This window comes from Crinia signifera, chromosome 3 (assembly GCF_055691185.1).
Source record: "Crinia signifera chromosome 3, ASM5569118v1, whole genome shotgun sequence".
In the NCBI taxonomy this organism is placed as follows: Eukaryota; Metazoa; Chordata; class Amphibia; order Anura; family Myobatrachidae; genus Crinia; species Crinia signifera.
Window position 1 is genome coordinate 31,121,692 of NC_139219.1, and position 23,534 is coordinate 31,145,225.

A 23,534-nucleotide genomic window follows, 5' to 3' on the forward strand; every position below is an offset into this window, starting at 1 on the left:
TTATTGTAGGTTTGGCCGCATCAGGGCCTCAGGGCTGATATGACGTGTATGCGTCCTGCCGTGTAACATTATGTGAATTTATACTGCCATTATTGTGAGAAGAATACAAATTCTAAGGCCAAAGTACATTTGCAATCCCAATTGTCGGGGGTTATTCAGTTTGGATTGCATAAACCAGGCATGTCCGGGCAGCATGGATGGTGTAATGATTCGCATTACTGCCTCACAGCACTGAGGTCATGGGTTCAATTCCCACCGTGGCCCTAACTGTGCGGAGTTTGTATATTCTCCCCGTACTTGCGTGGGTTTCCTCCGGGTACTCCGGTTTCCTCCCACACTCCAAATCTATACTGGTAGGCTAATTGGCTCCCAACAAAAAAATTTAACCCAAGAGTGAATGTGTGTGTACATGTGGTAGGGAATATAGACTGGGGCAGGGACTGATGTGACTGTTCAATATATTCTATGTAAAGCGCTGTGGAATATGTGTGCGCTATGTAATAACTGGTAATAATAAATGTCCAACCTTGGCCCTCCGGCTGTTGTGAAACCACAAGTCCCATCATGCCTTGCCACAGTTTTGCTATTGGGGATGCTAAAACTATTGCAAGGCATGCTGGGATGTGTACTTTCACAACAGCTGGAGGGCCGCAGTTTGGACATGCCTGGCATATATGATCCAAGTGGAAGTTTCCAGATTGTCAGTAAACTGCACAGGTGCGGGACCCATTCTGCGCATGTGCGTTACAGGTCTTGCGATCGCATCCCAGAAATACAAACCCCTCCACCTGATTGACAGGCAGAGATAATCACAGGGAGGGATGGGGTGGGGGTGGCTGGTATTTGGGAAACTGGGGGTGCGTTGCCCCCATTTCCCAGGTGTGGCTAGGTCAAGGACTGGATCACATACCCAGTTTCCTTGGTATTGCAATGCCCCCCTGCGACTGGCAGGGGGTGGTACACATACGGGAGGGCGGTACTCAAGCAGGGGTGAAATGAAGGTAGGGGGCGGTACTCACGCAGGGGCCAGTATGCACCTCCCCCTGCATTTGCGGTTATGCTCAGTGGCTGCGGTCACCTTGGCATATCCGATCCATGCAGAATGAGTGTCGTAGTCCGTCTGCGGGGCGAATAAGACGATAAAGCACAATACTAAAGCACATATCGATATTTAATTATATGTTTCGGTGATACATGATTACAATTGATTAGTAATGTGTTTGTGGCCGAGCGATTAATGATTATTATACCCGGGGTGTGATAATTACCAGCTAATGTTTGCTTTTTCCCCTGTAGACCTTTCGATGATTGCAAGACGTTGGGAGAATGGCATTGAACAGCAGGAAGAGCGACTGTGTCACCCACAGCAATGGCAGTGTCCCCTCCAAATCGCTGTGTACAGGACATACCGCGGCCTGCGACGGAAATCAGCCGCCTCCAGCCACCGATGATCCACCACCTAAACCAAGTTCCAATGGATGCCTTCCCCACAACGGTGCTGCCAAACCTTGCTCTATGTTCCCAGAGCACCAGAGAACTCCAATCGCTCCCCAGTGCTGTCACCACTGCTCCTATCACCCTCCTGTGCCCGGGAGCGGTGGGACTACGCCTTGTGCGCTGAGCTCTGGGTGCTCAGAGTTCTCTCCCAACTCTGTCTGTCCGAACCACCCGCCCATGTACCACCCTGTGTGCTGCGTTCAGCCTTCCCAGTCACTGTGCCTTCACCAGTGGCGTGACCATTTCCAGCATCAGCAAGTGCCGCCTCACCTAGTCAACATAAGGTCAGTGGACTGTTGTCTCTTCATACATTCAGGTTATGTTATATCAGGAGGGTGTGCATTGGTGGTGGTCTTCCTACCTAGAACCCCCGTCATAATTTTGTAAAAGCCTACCATCCCTCCTCCATGTTTTCCTCTCTCCTCCCCTGCCCTTTGCTTCTCCCCACGCTCCCTTCCAACCCTCCTTATAGAATGTCGCCCACCCCGTGCAGGGCCCTCCTTCCACTTTACTTGGTTATATATGACATGATGACAGTACAGGTTAGGGTTACACTGTGGGTAGGGGAGGGTTAGGGTCAGGAATCACCCCCCTGGCCCCCAATGAGTCTGCGGAACAGATTTTGCACCCCAAGTGATAGCATTGTTTGCCACTGTTAGGGTTGGCTGAGCGATGCGGCCAGAATAGTGGAAGGGGGTAATCCAGTTGGGAGATGAGGGAATGGATAATGGCCCTTATTCAGATCTGATTGCAGTACAAATTTGTTCTCAGAATGGACAAAATCATGTGCACTGCAGGTGGGGCAGATGTAACATGTGCAGAGAGAGTTAAATTTGGGTGGGGTGTGTTGAAACTGAAATCTAAATTGAAGTGTAAAAATAATGCAGCCAGTATTTACCTTGCACAGAAACATAATAACTCACCCAAATCTAACTCTCTCTATACATGTTACATCTGCCCCACCTGCAGTGCACATGGTTTTGTCCCATCCTAACAATCAGGGGTCACATCATGAGTACATGAAAATGGAGATCTTAATTTATCACTTAAAACATCTTTGTAGAGCAGTGGCAGATATTTGTGGATATTACCCAGTGTCATATAGATATAGCTGCCTATATGTACTTTCTCTGAATGAAATAATGTATATTCTGGTTTAAGAAAATAAGTATGACAAATGCAGTGAATTCAATTATTTCCAACCCCCCATCCCATTAGGAGGAGCTACGGTTTTTGCCCCCCGCAAACTATAAGTTTGTGTCCAACTTTGGAAAATGAGAGGCATGGTCAATCACCCGAATGCCCCCAATTCAAATTACACCACACAGTAGCTCAATCTAAACATTACACTACCGGTAGTGCCCCTGATTCATAATACACCACATAGTATTGCCCCTTATTCATGTTATGCTACACAGGAGCACCCATTATTCATGTTATGCTGCACAGTAGTGTTCCTCATACACCATGCCCACAGCATTAGTGCCCCTTACACAAAATTCCCAAAATAGTGCTGCTGCTTATACACATAATGCCCACATTATTAGTGCCCTTATACACATTTCTGCCCATGTCACTCCAGCAACTTACTGCCCTTATCCCTCCAGCAGCTCCTGCCCTTCTCTGGGCAGTGGACCGCCCTGACAGTGAGGTGGGCATGTATGTAAAGGTGGCTACGATAGTGGTGAATATGGGGGAGGGATAAGGCTAATACATGTGAAGAATCTCCTGACATTTGCATATTTTTGCAATAGAGTCCACATACGGGATCACAGCTGCAGACGCATTAGCGTGCAACTCCGAATTGGGCTCCTTGGTACATGCATGGTGCACAATATAGTTCTAGCACCCGTCATATTTGAAAACCCATGCAGTTCCCCTTCCCTGCCTGGGGTGTCACTGTCTGCTGTAGTGCTTCTAGCACAGTGTGCTCTGTATATCAGCTTTGATATGCAAACAGACCTGTGCTAGAAGCACTCCGGCAGACAGCGACACCACTGGCAGGGCAGAGGAACTGCATGGGTTTTCAAATATGGCAGGTGCTAGAATAAACACTACAATACTCCTTCTCCTGCCAGGTGACCGGAATTAGTTCCATTTGTGTAGTTTGCGCTGAAACACCATCCGCATTGAATAACGCTGAAAACATAAGCCCTTTGTAAACAAGTTTTATAGTGTCGCTCTGGTATTCCTGGGCAGGGAGTGGATTGACTTTCCCTTGGGAACATCCACTTTCGATTTGCAGCTGTTCTCCGACAAATGTGTTGTGCCGTCTGAGCACCTTTTAAAGTAGGGTTTAATTTTGGCTGGAGGCGTCCGACAAAGTTTTTTTTTTCATCTTAAATTCTGAAAGCGCCATCTCATGGTGAGCTGCTACCCCGGGTTCTCATCTTGGCTGGTTTTCAATAAGTGAGTCATTGAGACATTTTAAAAATCCTTTTTCATTGTTCACTTCAAAAGCCTTCATTTGACTTCCAAAGCAGTAGGCGGCTGTCCCGGCCATATCCAAGCGTGTCGTATGTACTTACACATGGTGGCGCGCAGATTGTATGGCGACGAGAAAGTTGTTGTCAGTTCCCTTATTCCTCTGCGCTTTGTTTTATCCATCCCCTGGTAGGATGCATTAGTCAGAGTGTGGTGACAGTGTAGTGTATCAGGCTGGCATTAATTGGAGTGCGATTACTGATGAGTGCTGTAGTGCATCAGGCTGGTATTAGTCAGAGTGTGGTGACTGTAGAATGCTGTAGTGCATCAGGCTGGTATTAGTCAGAGTGCAGTGACTGTGTATAGAGTGCTGTAGTGTATCAGGCTGGCATTAGTCAGAGTGTGGTAACAGTGTGTGTAGGGTATTAGGCTGGTATGTCAGAGTGCGGTGACTGTATAGAGTGCTGTAGTGTGTTAGGCTGGCATTAGTCCTAGTGCAGTGACTGTATAGAATGCTCTAGTGTGTCAGGCTGGTATTAGTCGGAGTGCGGTGACTGTGTAGAATGCTGTAGTGTGTCAGGCTGGTATTAGTCGGAGTGCGGTGACTGTGTAGTGTGTCAGGCTGGCATTAGTCAGAGTGCAGTGGCTGTAGTTTTATCAGACTGATATTAGAGTGCAGTGACGGTAGAGTGCTGAAGTGCATCAGGCTGGCATTAGTCAGAGTGCAGTGACTGTGTATAGAGTGCTGTAGTGTGTCAGGCTGGTATTAGTCCGGAGTGCGGTGACTGTGTAGTGTGTCAGGCTGGCATTAGTCATAGTGCAGTGGCTGTAGTGTATCAGGCTGATATTAGAGTGCAGTGACGGTAGAGTGCTGTAGTGCATCAGGCTTGCCTGTAGCGCCACTCAGTCACTCTCTGTGTGTGATGTCACCGTGCCCTTGTCTGGACGCTCCCTCTCCGCATTGCAGGGACTTTGGCACAGTACAGGCTGTTATTATGCACTCACTTAAATTGGAGATTTTCAGATGAAGCCAATAGATGAATTCTCTTCTCGCCGTGTGACGTTTAGCCGGCTGCAACCTTTCCACAGCACACACTATCCATTTACAGCCCCACTTAGTACACTCCCTCCGTACGTCAGCGTGAAAACCCACCCATGACACACAAATGTATTCATTCCAAATATATATTCCCCTTATTAGCATCCAACTCCCATCTCCGGTCTCTCTGAGGTCTGGCAGGATCACCACAGACGCTTTCCTCAGGATAGTCGCCCCATTACGCCCTTCAGGCAAGGGTGCGTTATGTTTCTTGGTTTGTAATGTCACAGGCAGCTGATGGGGGGGGGGGGGGGGGGGGTGTATTTTGGTTGCAGTAGGGGTGACGTTTGAAGTAAGACATGGACAAATATGCATAAAAATGTCTGGGCGATGAGTACTGAATCTTGGAGAGAGATAAAGTTCCAGCCAATCGGATGTGAAGCGAACATTTCAAACATTACCAGTGTGTTTTGCTTTATGATTTGAGCTTTTTGTCCGGTCGACTTGCTCTTTTGCACATTGTATCAGAGCCGTGTCTCTGAGGGTTTATGATGAAACGAGTTGTCGGCCTGACAAAATGTCGGAACAGCATAACTGTTCTGTCAGCACCGGCGGCTGTGTGCATCCGAATGGGAGCGCCACTTGAATTGAGCTGTCACGCGAAATCTAGTGGCCTCCGGCATGCAACACACTTGAATCCCCCCAAAGAGGTGAAGAGCAGCGTTAACTTTTTACAATATAGGATAAAGTTGATTTTTAAGCTCCGACATCATGGCGGGCCATTGTACGCTCAGAAGATGTCCCCACTGCTGTGGGTGCTTTTCTTTTTTCTTGGACTGACCCTATGATAGGGATTCATTTGGATTTCCAGCCACAAACTGTGATATTGGTCGGATATTGATGTCTAGGGTAGACCCTTGGTTGCCGGGTACCAAGGGGTCTGCTGTGAACACCAAGGCAGCCATTTTTGTTGTGTCTTCGCAAAGGAATATCTAGTTGATTGCTGATCAAGGGGGCTTCTTCTTTAGATGTATTTTTTTTCCCGGGATGCAGTCAAAATACCGACAAACATTGACCGACAGTCAAAATCCCCACCTGGTCAAAATACCGACATATAGAATGTAGACAGGTTAAAAAGTCAACATGACTTTCGGTCGACAGGTCACGAGGTCAACGTGGGTTTTTTCACTGTTTTTTGACCCGACATGTGCCGACAGGCAGTATTTCATGCCCTACCATCCACTAGGGCGTGGCGATGCGAGGGGCTGCGGTTGACTTCCAACTGTGTCCATGTCGACTGTGTCGACATTCGGGTAAAAAAACAGTGAAAAAAGCCGTGTCGATCTGTCGACCGAAAGTCATGTTGACTTTTTCACCTGTCTATATTCTATAATATATTCTATATTTCGGTATTTTGACCATGTCGGGATTTTAAATGTCGGGATTTTAAATGTCGGGATTTTAAATGTCGGGATTTTAAATGTCGGGATTTTGACCATGTCGGGATTTTGACCATGTCGGGATTTTGACCATGTCGGGATTTTGACTGTCGGTCAATAGCTGTCTGTATTTTGACCGTCGGGATTTCATACCGAATCCATTTTGTCCATCTTGGCCTGGTAATTTCCATGTCTTCACTCATTAGAAGGTTTGATACACCCCTCCTGCTGTGACCGCTATTGCGATGGGTAATCTAGCCTCAGTTGCCGTTGTGGGGACACGGCCTACCACCTGCTTGGATCATCTTTTGTCATTTTTAATACCGTAGGTAAAACAAAAAGTATAAGCAAACGAGGACCTTGCGGCGACAGAGGAGCAGGAAATAAGCAGAGGAATGATCCTGGACTGTGTAATCTCCTCCTTTGTGCTCTCGCTGTGACCACTGAACCTGTAAACAAAAGATTATCATGGCCTCGGGCTCGCTGCTCGCATTGGAATTTAATTTAAAAAGTCAAACTTCTGTTTCTCTGATCTGACTTGATCTCTGCAATGCCAAAGGGCAGAAGGAGAGAAGGGGTTCCTGGGCGTCGGATGGGAATGCTGGGCTGGCGGGGTTGTTGGCAGGACCTGAAATGATTTTTGTTTTTTGTTTTTTTTTCTATCTGTGAGTAGAAAATAAATTCCTTGGAATCGTTTTCTCCCCGAGCTTCTCAGAAAGAGCAAGATGTTCTGTGGCTGGAAAATAATTTCCTTTGTGTGTTGGGGGGGGGGGGGGGATCTGCGGAATATCCAGGGAACGGATCGCTTATGGCTACGGTACAGTACAGTTTTTTTCACGGTAGCAGGATGATAGGTCCACAGTCATTGGATTGACCATGCATGGTCGACATTGGCAAAAATTTGACCAGAAATAGCTCGACATGACAATGGTCGACTTTTGAAAAGGTCGACATGACTTTTATTCTTTGCTTTTCGATCCAGGTGGACTGCGATAGAGAATAGTAAAAGGAGGGCCATGCAAGGGTATACGATAGACAAAGTGGGGGTCCATGTCGACAAATGCCAAAATTGACACCAATGTCATCTTTTTCATGTGTTAACCTTTTCCATATGAACCTGTTGCTTGCGTCAACCTCTTGTCCAGACAAAAGGTCGAACTGTTACATGTTGATCTTATTTCCATGTCCACCTTGTGCCCGCGGACCATTTATGGTCAACCTGTCGACCCTAAGATTCGTACCCTTCTTGACGTACGGATGTGTCCTGGTCCACTGTTGCTGAAATTGCAGCAATTTGTCCTTTCTGTTGTGTCAGTTACCAGGCACCTCGCCCGCGTCGACCCACTTTTTCACTCAAATTGTGCGCCTTTTGCATAGATTTTTTTTTTTCCAATGGGCGCAACAAGGTGCAATGTGCACAATCCATGATACTGCTCTTCCCCGCATTGTTCACTACAATGGACCCGCCTCTCCCCAGCCCCCCGCAGTTGCTGTCTGAAATGCTATGTGCCGCAGTGAGCATTCCAACTATCTGATTTCCCAGAGGGTGTTCTATCCCCGCACGTTGGATGGGCGGATATACCACCAGGGGGGGTACAGGAACAGGCGACAGTGACCGCGGGGAATTCAGAAATGACTTTGTACGTGTCGCAGTTGCGTGTCCTACACATTGATTAGTCTGATTTAACACTCGCTCCTCATGAACAGGGACAACCGCTGGGCATGTAAAGATCACGTATACACCGGTCAACTTTCAGGGCGCAGCTACAGATAGGCTGGGCCCGAACCTCATTCCCACCAGTTTAATATAAGTGGCCGGACAGGTGGAGGGTTTTCCGAAGCCCCCGGTTTTTAGGACTGTGTTCTCTTATGTGAGATGCTAAAACCTGGCTTTATGTGGACTTCACAGCTCGTAAAAGGGAAAAAAAAAAGTGTGAGATGTCGCAATGCAATGTGTTCACACGAGGGACCGGAGACTTGGCACGGTCGCGGCGTATGATGTAATGCTGGCTTAGCAGCTAGGTCGTATTAAATCAGAACATCGCTTCCTCCTTTGCCTGTGAAGTTGGTGCAAGTAACTTTGCACCTCAGGAACTGCAGAACCAGCCCTTCAATCCCACAATTGGAATTTTCATTTGTTCGGTGAAATACGTTTCAGTTCTGATGCCGGATTCGTTACTGGGTTACAGCGGTGCTCTGTGATGTCACAGCATAGATGTCATGTGATCAGTTACTTCGCTCAGTCTCCTGGAGCAAGGAAATCTGTTCCTGCCCGTCCAGTAACTGACACCACCATCTCCTCCCCGGGCGTCACAGACATTATACAGGCGGCTCCTCTCCGTCCAGTCTCTGGGGTATCCGCAGCGGATAAGCCCCAAGTCCATGCACACAAAGGCCCTAATACTGAAATGACAGCCTGCCCCCGTGCCTCTGTGTCACATATACGCTCCCATCCGGATTCCCCATTGTGCGGGAGGAGGAGACGCAGCGTTCTGCATTTCTCAGCTTAGTAGCATAGCAAAATAATTTCTGGGGATGGTTTCAGGGGATAATATTCCTCATTGACCAGCATAATGCAGACATCCCCCTAACAGCTGCAGGGTATTGGGTTCGTGGCTGGAATGCCTTTGGTGTGCACACACATTGTTATGAGCGCTTTTTGAAGCAAAAATATGTGACGACGGCAGGTGTGACCTCTGACCCCCCTTATATAAGTGTCCGGGCTTGTTTCCCTTAATGAGAAGTACAGGTTGCAATCCTAAAACACATTACAGTGAGCCGGGCAGTGGGAACATTATACAATAGGTGCTTGCTACCTTCTTAGGGGTGAGGGAAGAAATTTAGGCTCCCGGTAAATGCCGCCTTGCCGAACACCCCCACCCTCGCCAAGCGAATCCCTACACTAGCTTGCCAGCGGTTGTGTTTAGTTAAGTTTAGACATCAAAGCATAGGATCCAGAACGCTTATCCGGTTGTAAACCGTTCTGTATTACCGTCTATTCACCAAACAAACGTACCCCAACTCATACTTGCCTACTTTTAAAGTCTCCGCACCAGGAGAAGTGAAGTGAAGAGAGGAGACTGTCAGCAGCACTTCGGGGGGTGGGGCCTGATGTGGTCCTCATCAAGCCCCAGCACTGCAAATCCTCTGATTCATGTGTCCCCGAGGAGGGGAGGGCTAAAATGGCGCTATTTGCATATTTAGCCTGCCCCAAACCGCAAACCATGGTAATTTAATGCGGGGGGGGGGGGTCCAGCCGATTGCCCACCTTTTCTGGGGGGCTGGGAAGTGGACCTGATTTCCGTGACCCTCCCGGGCGGGTAGGCAACCCTACCTCAACTAGCGGAACTTTGGGGGTCCTTCTTTACAACTTATTTTTCTTTTAATGTATGTTTGTATGTTAACCTAAAGCAGCAGTTCCCAACCTGGGGTACATGGCAGACCGGATGGGGGTACATGAAAATAATATTGGTAATGGCGGAAAAAGACTCCCGTTGTCATGGAGATGAAATGCATCAACATCTCTTCTGGATTTCGGCCAATCGAGTATCGTCTGCAGCGCTAGTATTAGCAGGGGGGGGGGGGGCGGATTTATGGGGTACTCGGAAATTAAAAGCCTAATCAAGGGGTACGGGAGTGAAAAAAGGTTGGGAACCGGTGAACTGAAGTAACAAATTATTTTACATAATAAGTCTAACTGCTCCTCACCTCTATGGAGGGAATTCAACTGTTTTGTGCTGTGACGGCCACTAGATGGCACCCGATGGAGCAATTTAAGTGTTGCTATGTTTGGCCACGCGCAGCCGCCATCGCTGACCTTTTGACGGGCTGGTAACTAGACCTTTTTTATATGGGGCCGCCAGGAGTCTGCAGCGCCTTACAGAGTACTTAAACAGCAACTGTATGACCAAAACAAGTGACTTACAGTACAGGAGGATGCAGCGTATGGATGGGTCGACGTTGACAAAGTGTCGACATGCACTAGGTCGCATTTGACAAAAGCTCGACACGGCGATGGGCTCGACATGGCGTTTTTTTCTTCATACTGTCCCATCCACGCGGGCTCCGACTAGGAACTGTCGCATGTCAGCATTCTGTGTAGACTCCACCCTGCATTTATGCCCATGATATGCGACGACTTGGCTGTGATCCGGCCATTTATTGGCTGTCGTGCCATGTTTTATTAATAAGCTGCGGGAAAGTTGCCTTTTGGGATCTCGCACAAAAAGCGTTCAAATTGGGAAACTTTAATGATCAGGAGAAAGTGGATCTCTCGGCCGCACCTCAAGCTGTTGGCCATCTGCTGCCGCATTCCCCGAGATCTTCAAAGGGATTGTTTTCAGCCTCTGCGGGGCCCTGTCTGTAGCGTTCTGGTTCTCATATGCTCTGTCTGTTTTATTACCTGTGTAATGAGAAGCCGGCTTTGGTTTGTGATGTGGTGCCCGCATAGATTAGTGCTGTGGCACGTGATGGGTGATGGCCCATTGGCTCCGTCTTTTAGTGATGTGTTTCCCATATGTTGTCTTGTGTTGGAAGTTCCAGCGCTGGGGTCACATGATCACCTTGTGAAGGCTTTGACCGTCCATTTGTCCTGACAGTAATTTAGGTCTGTGACAGCGACAGCAGCTGGGGATTATAGGTGACTGGTGCCATCGGACACTAATGGGCGGATTTCCCAGAACTCATTAGGGCTGCCGTCTGTTTTGTGTCTTTTGGTTCCCCTTTGCCGCTGGAAGTAGAGGGAGAACTTTGCAGAAATCTCACAGGTGTAGAATAACTTTGAGTTAAAGGGGTAAACCAGTGGTTCCCAAACTGTGTGCCGTGGCTCCCTGGGGTGCCTCGGGACACTTGCAGGGGTGCCCCGGGTTGGTCGTCCAGGACCAATTCAAATTATTTATGGTTAATTATTTATGGGCAAAACCAGTGCTGGTAGCTGACAATAATAAAATGTATACAAACAGGAGCAAATCCTGCCCTTTACCACATAACTGACCCTCGGAATCGCGTATAAACCCAATATAATAAATTTTTGGGGGGGCTAGGGGTGCCGTGAAAACATTTTGATACTCTAGGGTGCCGTGATTCAAAAAAGATTGGGAACCACTGGGGTAAACTATTATAAACAAAGGTTGAACTAGATGGACGCAAGTCTTTATTCAGCCTCACCTACTATGTAACTATGTAATTACTTAAAAGGGACAATGGTTCATTATGCCCAGTACAAGCCGTCTCTTAGGGGGTTATTTTGGTTCACTCTTTCTGACCAGTTCCTTCTTAGATGGACAAAACCATGTGCACTGCAGAGGGGCAGATGTAACATGTGCAGAGAGAATTAGATTTGGGTAAGATCTATATTTCAGTGTAGAAATAAAGCAGTCAGTATTTTCCCTGCACAGAAATAAAATAACTCACCCAAATCGAATTATCTGCACATTTTACATCTGCCCCCCTGCAGTGCACATGGTTTTGTCCATCTAAGAAGGAACTTGTCAGAGAGAGTGAACCAAAATAACCCCCTTAGTGACAGCGCAGCCTATAGACTCTTACTACACTACACTGGGGCTTATTTAACAGCACATGCGGTATGCGCAGTAACTCGCAGTTGCCAGTTAGTTGCTCACCCCCAAAGCCACAATTTACAATTGTTGCGCTGTATGTGATTGTATAAATCGGGCATGTCCAATCTATGGCCCTCCAGCTGTTGTGAAACTACACATCCCAGCATGCCTTACCATAGTTTTTGCATTCCCTAATCGCAAGGCATGATGGGACTTGTAGTTTCTCAACAGCTGGAGGGCCATAGTTTGGACATGCCTTGTATAAATGATCCCGTGTGTTAATTGTGAAGCAGCGTTACAGTATGTTCTGTATTTAATGTGTATCTTTATGTGTTTTCTTCACAGAGCTACAAAACCATTCCAGTTACCGAAGAGGTAAGTCGGATAAATGAATCTGTAACATTTGTACAACTCTTGTGATCTCGATGTTTCATTGGCTAGACTTTGGTGGTTGTGCTTGAACATGGCAGTGGCCTACGACTTCCCAATTCTCAATGAAGTCTGTCAAATGTCTTAAAGGGGCGACCTGGTTATAGCTTTATGTGGGTACCTGCGAGGCCCGCTGGTTGTGTACCGGTCACTTAGATTTACATGCGTCTTGGGTCGTTTGCGCATTCCCTGTGTTCTGCAGAAAGAGCTACATTCTGTAACATTGTTACAAACGCTCTTAGGAGCCATCGGTGGAGAGACTCAGCTATAGGAAACTGGTCCGTCCAATCAGGTGCGAGCTGTGAGTTGCGCATTCATTTTACTATCCAGTTACAAACTCCCATAGGAGCAAAGTCGCAGGTTTTTGTTCGCTACCCCTGATGGTAAGAGATGGTCGGGAAAAAAAAAATATTTCAAGGTAAATAAAAAGCTGGGACATGCTTCAGAGTACCTTGGACACCCCCTTTGACTAATTAGGCATTTGGAACTTTAAAAATAACTCGAGCCAAATATTTTCGTGTACTTTTTGGGGTAAAAGAAAAAAATGGTCTCAGATTACCCGAAAATCAATTTATTTTGTTAGATTATGTACCCAAATGTAATGAAACCTTTGCTTCAACCCCCCCCCCAAAAAAAAAAAGTACGAAAAAAATATGATGCAAAGGTATTTTTACTTTTAAATGGCTGCCAATGAAGCCAAACCCCAAAAGCACATTTTTTTTTTTCTGTGAGGCTCATGAAACAAAACTCACACCTCACTGAGGACCAGCGTTTCCCAACCCCGCGGTCCTCAAGGCCCCCCCCAACACTCCATGTTAGAAGTTTATCCATGGCTCAGCACAGATGGTTCATCAAATTGACTCGATGTGGCTTCGGCAAACTACAAGTCCCAGCATGTTTGTATGACACGACGTCTATTTGTTTTGCACAGGGATAATGAGTGTGAGCTCTGCTGCCCGGTGTTTGTGGAGACTGCTCAGTATTCTTATTTATAGAAACAGGTTAATGTGATTTCCTGATGGAAATGGTTCTGTTTGAAGTGAGAAGAGACGAGTAGGAGACTCCGGCGCCTGTACATGTAGCGGTGTGTGTGTGTGTGTGTGTGTGTGTGTGTGTGTGTGTGTGGGCTCTGATGGTGACGTTTCTGGCCCACATCAAACAAAGTCTTGTGTGGAGTTGCCGGTATATGGGTGTGGGGGGGGGAGCAGTTTTTTCGTGTTTGTAGAGGTAACGTTCCACACAGGCCCCTCCAGGCTTAAAGCACCAGTAGTACACTAATGGTATGCACTAACCTCCTGTGTGCTGTAACCCACAGCAACCAAACACCCTGAGGTCTATGTAATAATCCTTAAAGAATGGTAAATTAGAATGAAACAAAGTGCCAGCCAATCAGCTCCTAACTGTCATTTTTTTTAAAGCCTTGTAACACAGCAGCCGGGAGCTGATGTGGCTGCTACTTTGTATCTCTCTACTTTATCTCTCTTCACGGCTTGGTACATAGACACGAATTGTCCTGATGCTGAATCTACTGGAACCTCTTGAGTTTGCACCCGTAGATTGTTGTGGTCGCTGCACGCGCGGCGCAGGCTGCATGCGCATCTATATGAAGGTAGGCGCACGGATATCAGACATTTCTCTGCAGATGGGAGTTTCTGGAAGGCGACTGAGTGATCGCGCGCAAAAGAACGGTTTCGTGCATGTGTCGCCAGCGTGGAGACAGTTACTCGCTAATTCGAGTCTTGACGCCAAAATCAGATGATCATTTATGGTTGTCATGCCAATATAAAATATCTATCCTTCTGCCAGTCACAGTTACAGGACTATAGTCAGGCGGTGCCCGCTGTGGAGCTCACTCCTACCCACAATAAGACTTCCCAACCTTCAAGCACTCCCTGAGAACGCACCTCTTCAGCACTCCCTGAGAACGCACCTCTTCAGCACTCCCTGAGAACGCACCTCTTCAGCACTCCCTGAGAACGCACCTCTTCAGCACTCCCTGAGAACGCACCTCTTCAGCACTCCCTGAGAGCGCACCTCTTCAGCACTCCCTGAGAGCGCACCTCTTCAGCACTCCCTGAGAGCGCACCTCTTCAGCACTCCCTGAGAGCGCACCTCTTTAGCACTCCCTGAGAGCGCACCTCTTCAGCACTCCCTGAGAACGCACCTCTTCAGCACTCCCTGAGAACGCACCTCTTCAGCACTCCCTGAGAACGCACCTCTTCAGATTTATCAAATTCCATCACCACCCCACATAACCTCCATACCTTATTCTAGACCATTAAATCCCATAGACACAGTTCACACAAAACTTCCATGTGTTCTCTTGCCACACTCACACATCCCACTGACCTACATTGCTGTGTGACTGGATTATACAGCCCCCAATGTCTTCTGCAATCTGACCGGACCAATATGTAGCACTTACCCATGTATAAATGCTGACTTCCCTTTTGGATGTGTTTCAAAGGGTCGAAACTGTGACGGTCGACATACATTATGCCAACCACTAAAAAGGTTGACAGAGCTGAGGTCGACATGGCTAATGTTGACATCCGGAAGGTCGACACAAGCATTAGGTCGACAATGGGAAGGTCGACAGTGAAACAATCGACATTAGTCGACATGGACACCATATCAGTGTACCGCGCCCCCTTAACTTCATGGTGTCGACTTAGCGGCAATATCCCTTCCTTTAGAGTGCAAGCTTGTGAGCAGGGCCCTCTGACCCCTCTTCTGTTATTACCCGGTCTCGTTTTATTACCTTTGTTGGTAATTGTAAAATTCAACGGAATATGCTGGTTGCCTTATACAGGTAAATGAGGAATACTAATCTTTTAAATGTGATAATGGGTCAAGAACCAGTTATCTCCCCGTGTAGGGCTAAATTGGAATCCCTAGAAGTCCGTTTAACCTGTCTATGTGTAGTGGACGGTAGGGGACCGCACATCACCCCTTGGCGCTGAATATCCCTGTGCAAATCTGAACTGCATCATGAGGAGAGGGCTAGGAACCTATAGGCCACCTTTTCAACATTGTTTAAAAATGAATGTATTGTGAGATTTTATCCCCAGTGTTACTTCATGCTGAACTTATCGCTACGGTAACGCCTCCCTGTGATGTCATTAGTGACGATGGTTTTGGTTTCCCAGGTCCTCATCTTTCCTCTCTCTTTGCCTTCTAGCTATGCCGCCTTAATAGCCGACTGGCCCGTGGTGGTGTTGGGTATGTGTACGGTTCTGATAGTGGTATGTGCCCTGATTGGCATCTTGGTACCTGACCTCCCAGATTTCTCAGACCCTCTTCTGGTAAGAATGTTTTTGTATATTGTGTATGTCTGTGATAATTATTGATCTTGTAGTATTATTATTATTATTATAATTCTCTCATTTGTGCTTTGGTAAACCCCGTTCAGCGCGCTGGTCACCTGTACAAGGTGTGGGGGGCATATCCTGGGCCAAATGCCAAGTCTTTTTCATAAAGACTACTGAAACACTCAGCCGTTGCATACACCTACATAATAACCCCCCCCCCGGGAAATGTTATTTATGGTTCTGGATCCTTCTGGCCATCCCTCCAGCATCCTTATATCACAAGGATATTGATATCACCTGGTCCGCCGAACCCAAATCTTTCTGCGTAGTTTCGGCATCGGTCCAGGGTCGTTTCTAGTCTAAAGAACCAAAAAGAAATAAACAAATAATAAATAAAATATTTTTGAAAAAAAAATCCATTTTATTTGTATCTTTTGTCTTTAAATGTAATTTTAAATAGACTTATTTCATAAAATGAATTTGAACAGTAAGTTCCTGGCTGATGGGCGCCGTGGCAACCCCAGGCACGGCATACACTGAGCGATTAATCCCCAGCCTGGGGGGCTGCAGTTGTCACCCACCTGTAAGCAGGTGGTGACCCCTGACCTGTGTGACCTGACCCCGCGCTCTCACGTTTAGCTGATGCTAGGATTTCCTTTGTTGCAGTATTTGGGGTGATCATTGACCTTGCTTTATTCTCACTTGCAGGGGTTTGAGCCCAGAGGAACCGCCATCGGCCAGAGGCTCGTGACCTGGAACAACATGGTGGAGAATACAGGATATAAGGCAACGTTGGCCAACTACCCATTTAAATATGCAGATGAGCAGGCGAAAAAGTAGTTACGTCGTTTTTATTTTCTTATGTATGTAGCAACGCTTTGCTAGATCTGTTTTTTCCCCTAACCCTTTCAGTACCAAGTGAATTTATTAAAATTGGTGTAAAAAATTGCCAAGCAAAATTTTTTATTCCGTGATCTGTAAGGTCTACCTTATATAGGAAATATCTTTATTTTTTACAAAAAAATTTTTATTTGACTTTATATAAAAAATGTGAGCGACGCTGGCATTTTTAGCAGATAAACATCTCTCGCAGAAATGTTGGGTTTATATCTGGCATTACATAGTCATATGCTGTAAATAAAATCAACTTTAATATATTGTACCACATAAGTCAATCACTAAAGTCCACTCCATAAGAATTTTTTTTTCTAAGTACCACCTAAACCAGCGGTGTCCAAACTTCTTGCGACGAGGGCCAGATTCGGTGAAGTGTAAATGTGTGGGGGCCGACCATTCAGCCTGACATTCTTTGAATCATTAATCACATCAGAATGGTCCCCCACTCTGCCCCAATTCACTTTATGTCCCCCAGCCTGCCCCCATTCACTGTATGTCCCCCAGCCTGCCCCTTCACTGTATTTTCCCCTGCCTGCCCCCATTCACTGTATGTCCCCCAGCCTGCCCCTCCTTCACTGTATGTCCCCCATTCACTGTATGTTCCCCACTCTGCACCCATTCACTCTGTCCCCCAGCCTGCCCCCCTTCTCTTAATGTCCATGAGTGCCTCCATTCATTGTATGTCCCCTTCCACCTGGAGACTGCGGGCCGCTTGAAATGACAGCACGGGCCACAATTGGCCCCCGGGCTTGACTTTGGACATGCCTGACCTAAACACATTAATGGTGGCCATTTTGTTTATGACCCAAAGGTGTATATTTCTCAAAGCTTTGAGTAGAGAGTGATTCAGGAAGGATCTATGCACTAAGCATTGGAGAGAGGGAAAGTACCAACCAACTAGCTCCCAACTGTCATTTTTCTAACACAATGTGTAACATGGCAGGCAGCAGCTGTATGGTATTTATTTTTCTCCGCTAGAACTCTCCAAACTTTTATTTCCCCCCCCCCCCCCCCCCATGTTTCCTAAAACAGTGGCTCATCACTTCTGGAGAAGTTGATGACTTTAATAAGGCACGAGGCACTTTGCACCTCGTGCCTCAGTTCCTTGTGAATTGTTAGGCTGAAAAAGCTTGCAGCCCAACAAAACCGCTGCCTGTACTGTCTGGGAGTGACGGAACACTAGCTCCTGTGGTAACGAAGTAAGAAATAGGCATTTAAGATACTCCACTCAAGACTGCATATGGTATGGTGCAATGGAATAGGGGCATCGCTCCGGCTGGAGACAGTCATAAATCTATATATTTTACAGTTTCCGTCTTCAAGCACCGGGGACCCGTCTGCTATTGTGGTGCCATTAGGTTCCCGCAGGGCCCTGATACTGGGCTGCAGTCAGGAACAGCAGGGGCTGCCTGTCCAGCAAGGGACACTTTATACGAGTTTCCTCACAAAACAGGCAACAAAACCCACATGTAAACTGCAAACGCCTCTACACAACGGGATGTCCTATAGATTCCAGTGTCTCACAGAGCTGCGGATAGATTTCCCTCTTCTCTCCATGTCTGCTTATTGCCGACAGGGCTTAAACAATCAGCAACTTGTTCGCTCTAAGCCTGCTGTCACCCGTACACCCCTGTAATTATAGGATTGTCTTCCTCTCACAGCCATCAGGTTGACAGATGGTCAGAGGATCACTATGACCGAGAGAAGAGACAGGCGGACTGGGACTTCCACAAGGACAGCTTCTTCTGCGCGGTGCCAAGTACGTTCCTCGCTGCCTTATTTCTCCTTGCTGCAGACTTAAGTGGGTTTTGATTGGCCAATTGCTGCATAATATTTGCTGAGTCTTAAGGATATCCCTCCTTGTGCACAGATGGTAGAATCAAACTGACGTATTTATTTATTCACCAGAGCTTAAGGATGGATATCTTTTAAACCTGGACTGTTGTGGTGCCCTTAGGGCTAGCCTTACCTTTGCACAGATGGTATAATCAAATTGACTGTACACCAGATGCACTAAGCTTCAAAAGTGATAAAATGGAGAGTGATAAACAGCCAGCCAATCAGCTCCTGCCTGCCGTGTTACAGACTGTGTTTGAAAAATGTCAGGCAGGAGCTGATTGGCTGGTTGTTTATCAGTCTCCATTTTATCACTTTTGAAGCTTAGAGAATCTGGCTCTGAGGTACTTATTAAGTCACCAGCGGCTAAGCACGGATATCCCTAACACTGCGGACTGTTGAGGTACCCTGAGCACCTCAGCAGTCCAGGTTTTAGGGCTATCCTTGCTTTTGCACAGATGGTACAAAAGTGATGAAGCAAAATTATTATTACGCTTAACATGTAAAAATAGAACGATCTGTTCAGGATGTTCTGTATTAGTGTCGCAGTTATATAACGTGGATGTTGCTATGGTTGTACGTTGCATTCTAAATATCCTTGTTTTACCCTGCATTTTAATATATACCATTTCTTTCTTTATTCCGTCAGATGATCACTATTCCAGGGTGGTGTTTACAGCGGTGGACGGGGAGAACCTGTGGACCTTGCCGGCCATCAAGTCCATGTGCGGTATAGACAATACCAGGGTGAGCACAAATACACCCAAATATTTGCTGCATTCCCGACATTCCTTAAATAAAGCTGTGGTATTGTGAGTGCAGGTGACAACGCCCGGGGGAGGGGGGGGGGGGGGGTGTATCACTGTACTGTATAAGGCTCTATGTGTAATGGGTCTCCCAGGCCTGTGTGTGTGTGTTTGGCCAGAAATGACGCTGAGAAGGTAACATTTGGGGGAAGGTGATCTGAAGCTTCCTTTGTAAAATCCTCTGATGTCTCCAGGGCAGGGAGACGTGTGACAAAAGGGATCTTCTACTTCCCCCGTTGTTTGGTGAATCCCATAAGATTGCGGAGACTCTGCGTGCTCACAGTGGGATGTCACATTACTGGGCAGTCACCCCGGGCAATGCTGGTGAATGAGCTGGGATAAGCACGGTGCCCTCATCTATAGATCAGATGATGGACAGACGTTGATCTTGTATGTTTGAGTAGCTTAGATTCATTTCACTTACATGTGTCCATTGTGTGGTGCCTCTCTGTCAGAGTGTCCTGCTGGAATGGAGGGGTCTCCCTGCTGAGCAGGTAGTGTGACTGACAGACTTGGAGACTTGCTCGATAGAAATGTATAGGGAAATGTTTTCCAAGGGGTAAGGTCAGAGGTCACATCAGCTTCTGTTCCAGAAATGTGAGGTTTCAGACACCCTGCTAATGATGAGGTGATACCCAGTTACAGATCTGCACTGGTTCTCAGGGTAACACTGTATATTTACCTACATGTTCCTATGGCTGTGGTATTGCTTGTCAACCGTAATCAGATCAACACGAAAAAGTCAATATGGCCGCTCTGTTGGGGTTCGGGTATAAATGGTCACTAGTGTCTTGGTCGTCGCATACTTTTGACCGACAGTGATTAGGTTGACACTTAAAAACGGTCGACATGCACTTTGATCGCCAAATAAAGGAACAAAGGAAACACAGGAAAGGGGTTGACGCAAGTTTTTTTGGTGTTTGTGTACATGGACACCATATAGATGTACCACACCCTCCCCCCCTCACATGGCGAGAGCTGGCACACTATTATAATCTAACTGCAAGAAGAAGTTGTGTCAACCGCTTCTTGTGTCAACCATTTTCCATGTCGACCTAATGCAAGTTGACCGTTTTTAGGTATTGAATCAGTGTCTGTTGACCAGATACCATCTGTTGGCATGCTCTGTGATGTTTCAGTGAGCATTTCTCCCCCTAACTCGCAGACTAGCCCTAACCTTCACAATGGCACCTAACAGTCGGCATCTTCCGATGTGTCAACAGAGTGACCATATTCTACATTTTGAGGATGTACACATGGTGTCAGTCGACAGTTCGATCCATGTTGACGGTTTGTTGTCAACATTTATGAATGATATCATGGTTACTGTCGACCAGGTGACTGCCAGGTGGATGGGGCGCAAGTTTAAGTAAAAAATATTGTATAATAGTTTTATTATTCTCCAGATTTTAGTTTTTTGGTGAATTATAATGAATATAATATTTGATGTAGGAATAGACAGCGGGGCGGAAGGACAGGGACGCCCTGTTCGCTGGGAGGTTGTCTATGTTAGTGTAACGTCGCACCGCCCGCCCAATATACCAGACTATAATCTCTTGGTGCCAGAAGTATTACACCCCTCATCCATCCAAACCCTGTACTGCCATCCCTACTGAAATCCCAACAGGAGGCACGAGGCACCATCGCCGCTATGGGCCTGCTCCCCCCCCCCCCCCCCCCCCCCTACTTAATAGCCCGCGTCGCACAACCCTGCGTTGTTAGTGTTTGTACATCCACGTGTGCTGTGTGTAAGACATTGTGTCAGATGTTTTTCATGAATGTTAAACTCCTGCACGGGCTGCGGAAATGCCTCTTACTAGCTGTATAACAGCGGTAATTACAGGCCAATCCCTAATGGAAGTCAGATGCTCAGCGGGTCTCGTTTTACCTTTTTAATCACTGTAGGACACACGGGTCATTAAACATGAAATGCAAAGTGTTGGTGCCCCCTAAGTTATGGTTCACGGCAGCCAATAAAAACGTCCTCATTAAGGAGGGTGGTTGGGTTGTATTCTATTTATGGAGAACCCTGTGGATAGATTCAGCACAGTGTGAGGGGTGATTGGTACAGTGTGTCAGGGTCTCTCAGTGCTATGGATGTAGTCAGAGCTCTGCTGCTGGGGACCCTGCTCCTATAGAATTCTGTCTGTGGCTTCCTGCTGCCTCCATTCCCCTCATCCCATCATGTCACTGCCCCTGTCACATGCAGCCCTGTCCTCACTGACACACCCCTCCTCTCCTGATATACTCTGTGCTGCTGGGGACCCTGCTCCTCCCACTATATAACGGTCAGTCTGTGGCTTCCTGCTGCCTCCATTCCCCTCCTCCCATCATGTCACTGCCCCTGTCACATGCAGCCCTGTCCTCACTGACACATCACTCATCTCCTGATATACTCTGTGCTGCTGGGGACCCTGCTCCTCCCACTATATAACTCTCAGTCTGTAGCTTCCTGCTGCCTCTATTCCCCTCCTCACATCAGGTCACTGCCCCTGTCACATGCAGGGCCGGCAACAGAAATCTTGGGGCCCTGTACACTGATATTTTTGGGGCCCCTAGTGTAACAGAGCGCTAAAAATAAACATGCAATGACAAATAAATGCACATGCCCTAAATTGTGCACTGGCCTGATTTAATATACACATTTGCATGTTACCAGACACATGAAAAAAAAATATATACATATATACACTTCTAATTAGTTTGCCACTCCCAATAACCAGCATTTTCTGCAGCCAGTGCCTCACAAAGTGAAATACAAGCGACCGTATGAGTGGCACTTGTGGCTTTTAAATACATATACAAATGGATTCAGTATGAAATCCCAGCGGTCGGGATCCCGGCGTTGAAAATCCCTACGCCGGAATCCCGACCGCCGAAATCCCGACAAGGGGGGGACGTGGATCGCCCCCCCTTGCAGGCTCGCTGCGCTCGCCACGCAGAGGGCCCGGTGCCTCGCTACGCTCGGCACGCTAATTTATTCTCCCTCCAGGGGTGTCGTGGACACCCACGGAGGGAGAAATTGTCGGGATTTCGGCGGTCGGGATTCCGGCGTCGGGATTCTGAACGCCGGGATCCCGACCGCCGGGATTTTAACTGGATCCCATACAAATGCCTGGAGGTTCTTTATAATGCTTCAATGCTTGTTCACTGTCTTTAGTTTACAGAAAACAATAACACATACATTTATGCAAGTAGATTACCCCCATGCATACATATGCTCGTCGGCGACACTCAGGTATGTTGTCACATATTATAACACAGCGGTAACCGTTTTTGTTATTATCCTTCACAAGAATGCTGATTTTAAACGGCTACCATTATGTTTGGGTTTTAATCTGTGAGCATCACCTCATGGTATGAGCTGTATGTTTGGCAGAAGCCACGTTGAAGGGTAGAATTCACAAGCAGCGAGGCCAATGATGATCTTTTCCTGGCGAGCACCCCTATGGCTGAACAAGAGTGCCTATAACACAACTTATATATATAGCGGCTATCTGTTTGAGTATTTTCAAATCGCTTTTGAGTGTTGTACCATGCTGTTTTCCCCGTTACACCAACAAGGTAAACGGAGGGCACCAGGCATCTAGTACCCACAGTAGCCAGCTTCTCCGCATCTTGTGTATATATGGTGTTACTCACATAAAAAAAGGTTTAAGGTACCCGTGCCAAGGAGCCCAATATTCAGCATGCAGAATATTGCTCTCTGAGCAGTAATAATGCCACCACCAAAAATAAATATATAGTGGTCCAGAAAATGAGCGTCACTCCGGTACTCCTTATTGTGCAAAATAGCTGAATTTAATGGTGTCTACAGCATTCGGGCAGAGCCGACTTCAGGACGAAATGCCACAGACACCATTAAATGCAGCCATTTTACACATTGAGGAGTCCCAGAGAGATGCTTATTTTCTCGACCACTGTTAATGATGGAATCTCCTTCAATCCAGGCACCCGGGCAAGAAAACAAGCGGTGGCATACAGAGTGCGGGACTTTTGCATGTGTATCAGTAGAGATAGATAGATAGATAGATACTGTAGATAGATAGAAATACACAGTATATATTTGTAGCACATACATATACATATGTTTTTTTCACACGTACATACATACATGCATGCATGTTTGTTTGTATATATCTATACAATAGACAGATAGACAGATAGATAGATAGATAGATAGATAATATAGATAGATCTACACACACACATGCATGCATTACAAATATTTGGTAGTTTGTACTTACTATAAACAGTACTAGTAGCACTGGGCTGATCCTCGGTCTGCCCCCTGAACT

General features: G+C 46.8%; 1 protein-coding gene across 2 annotated transcripts in view; it reads left to right on the forward strand.

The window, feature by feature from the left end:
- Nucleotides 1–23,534, forward strand: part of DISP1 (dispatched RND transporter family member 1) — a 47,550-nt gene that overhangs the window by 19,404 nt on the left and 4,612 nt on the right. For both annotated transcript variants that reach the window (XM_083175591.1, XM_083175592.1), the window contains 6 exons: nucleotides 1,297–1,781; nucleotides 12,303–12,332; nucleotides 15,568–15,691; nucleotides 16,406–16,536; nucleotides 18,256–18,353; nucleotides 19,080–19,177. In XM_083175591.1, coding sequence (XP_083031717.1) covers nucleotides 1,327–1,781; nucleotides 12,303–12,332; nucleotides 15,568–15,691; nucleotides 16,406–16,536; nucleotides 18,256–18,353; nucleotides 19,080–19,177 — 936 coding nt within the window. In that variant the 5' untranslated portion in view covers nucleotides 1,297–1,326. The remainder of the gene's footprint in view (nucleotides 1–1,296; nucleotides 1,782–12,302; nucleotides 12,333–15,567; nucleotides 15,692–16,405; nucleotides 16,537–18,255; nucleotides 18,354–19,079; nucleotides 19,178–23,534) is intronic.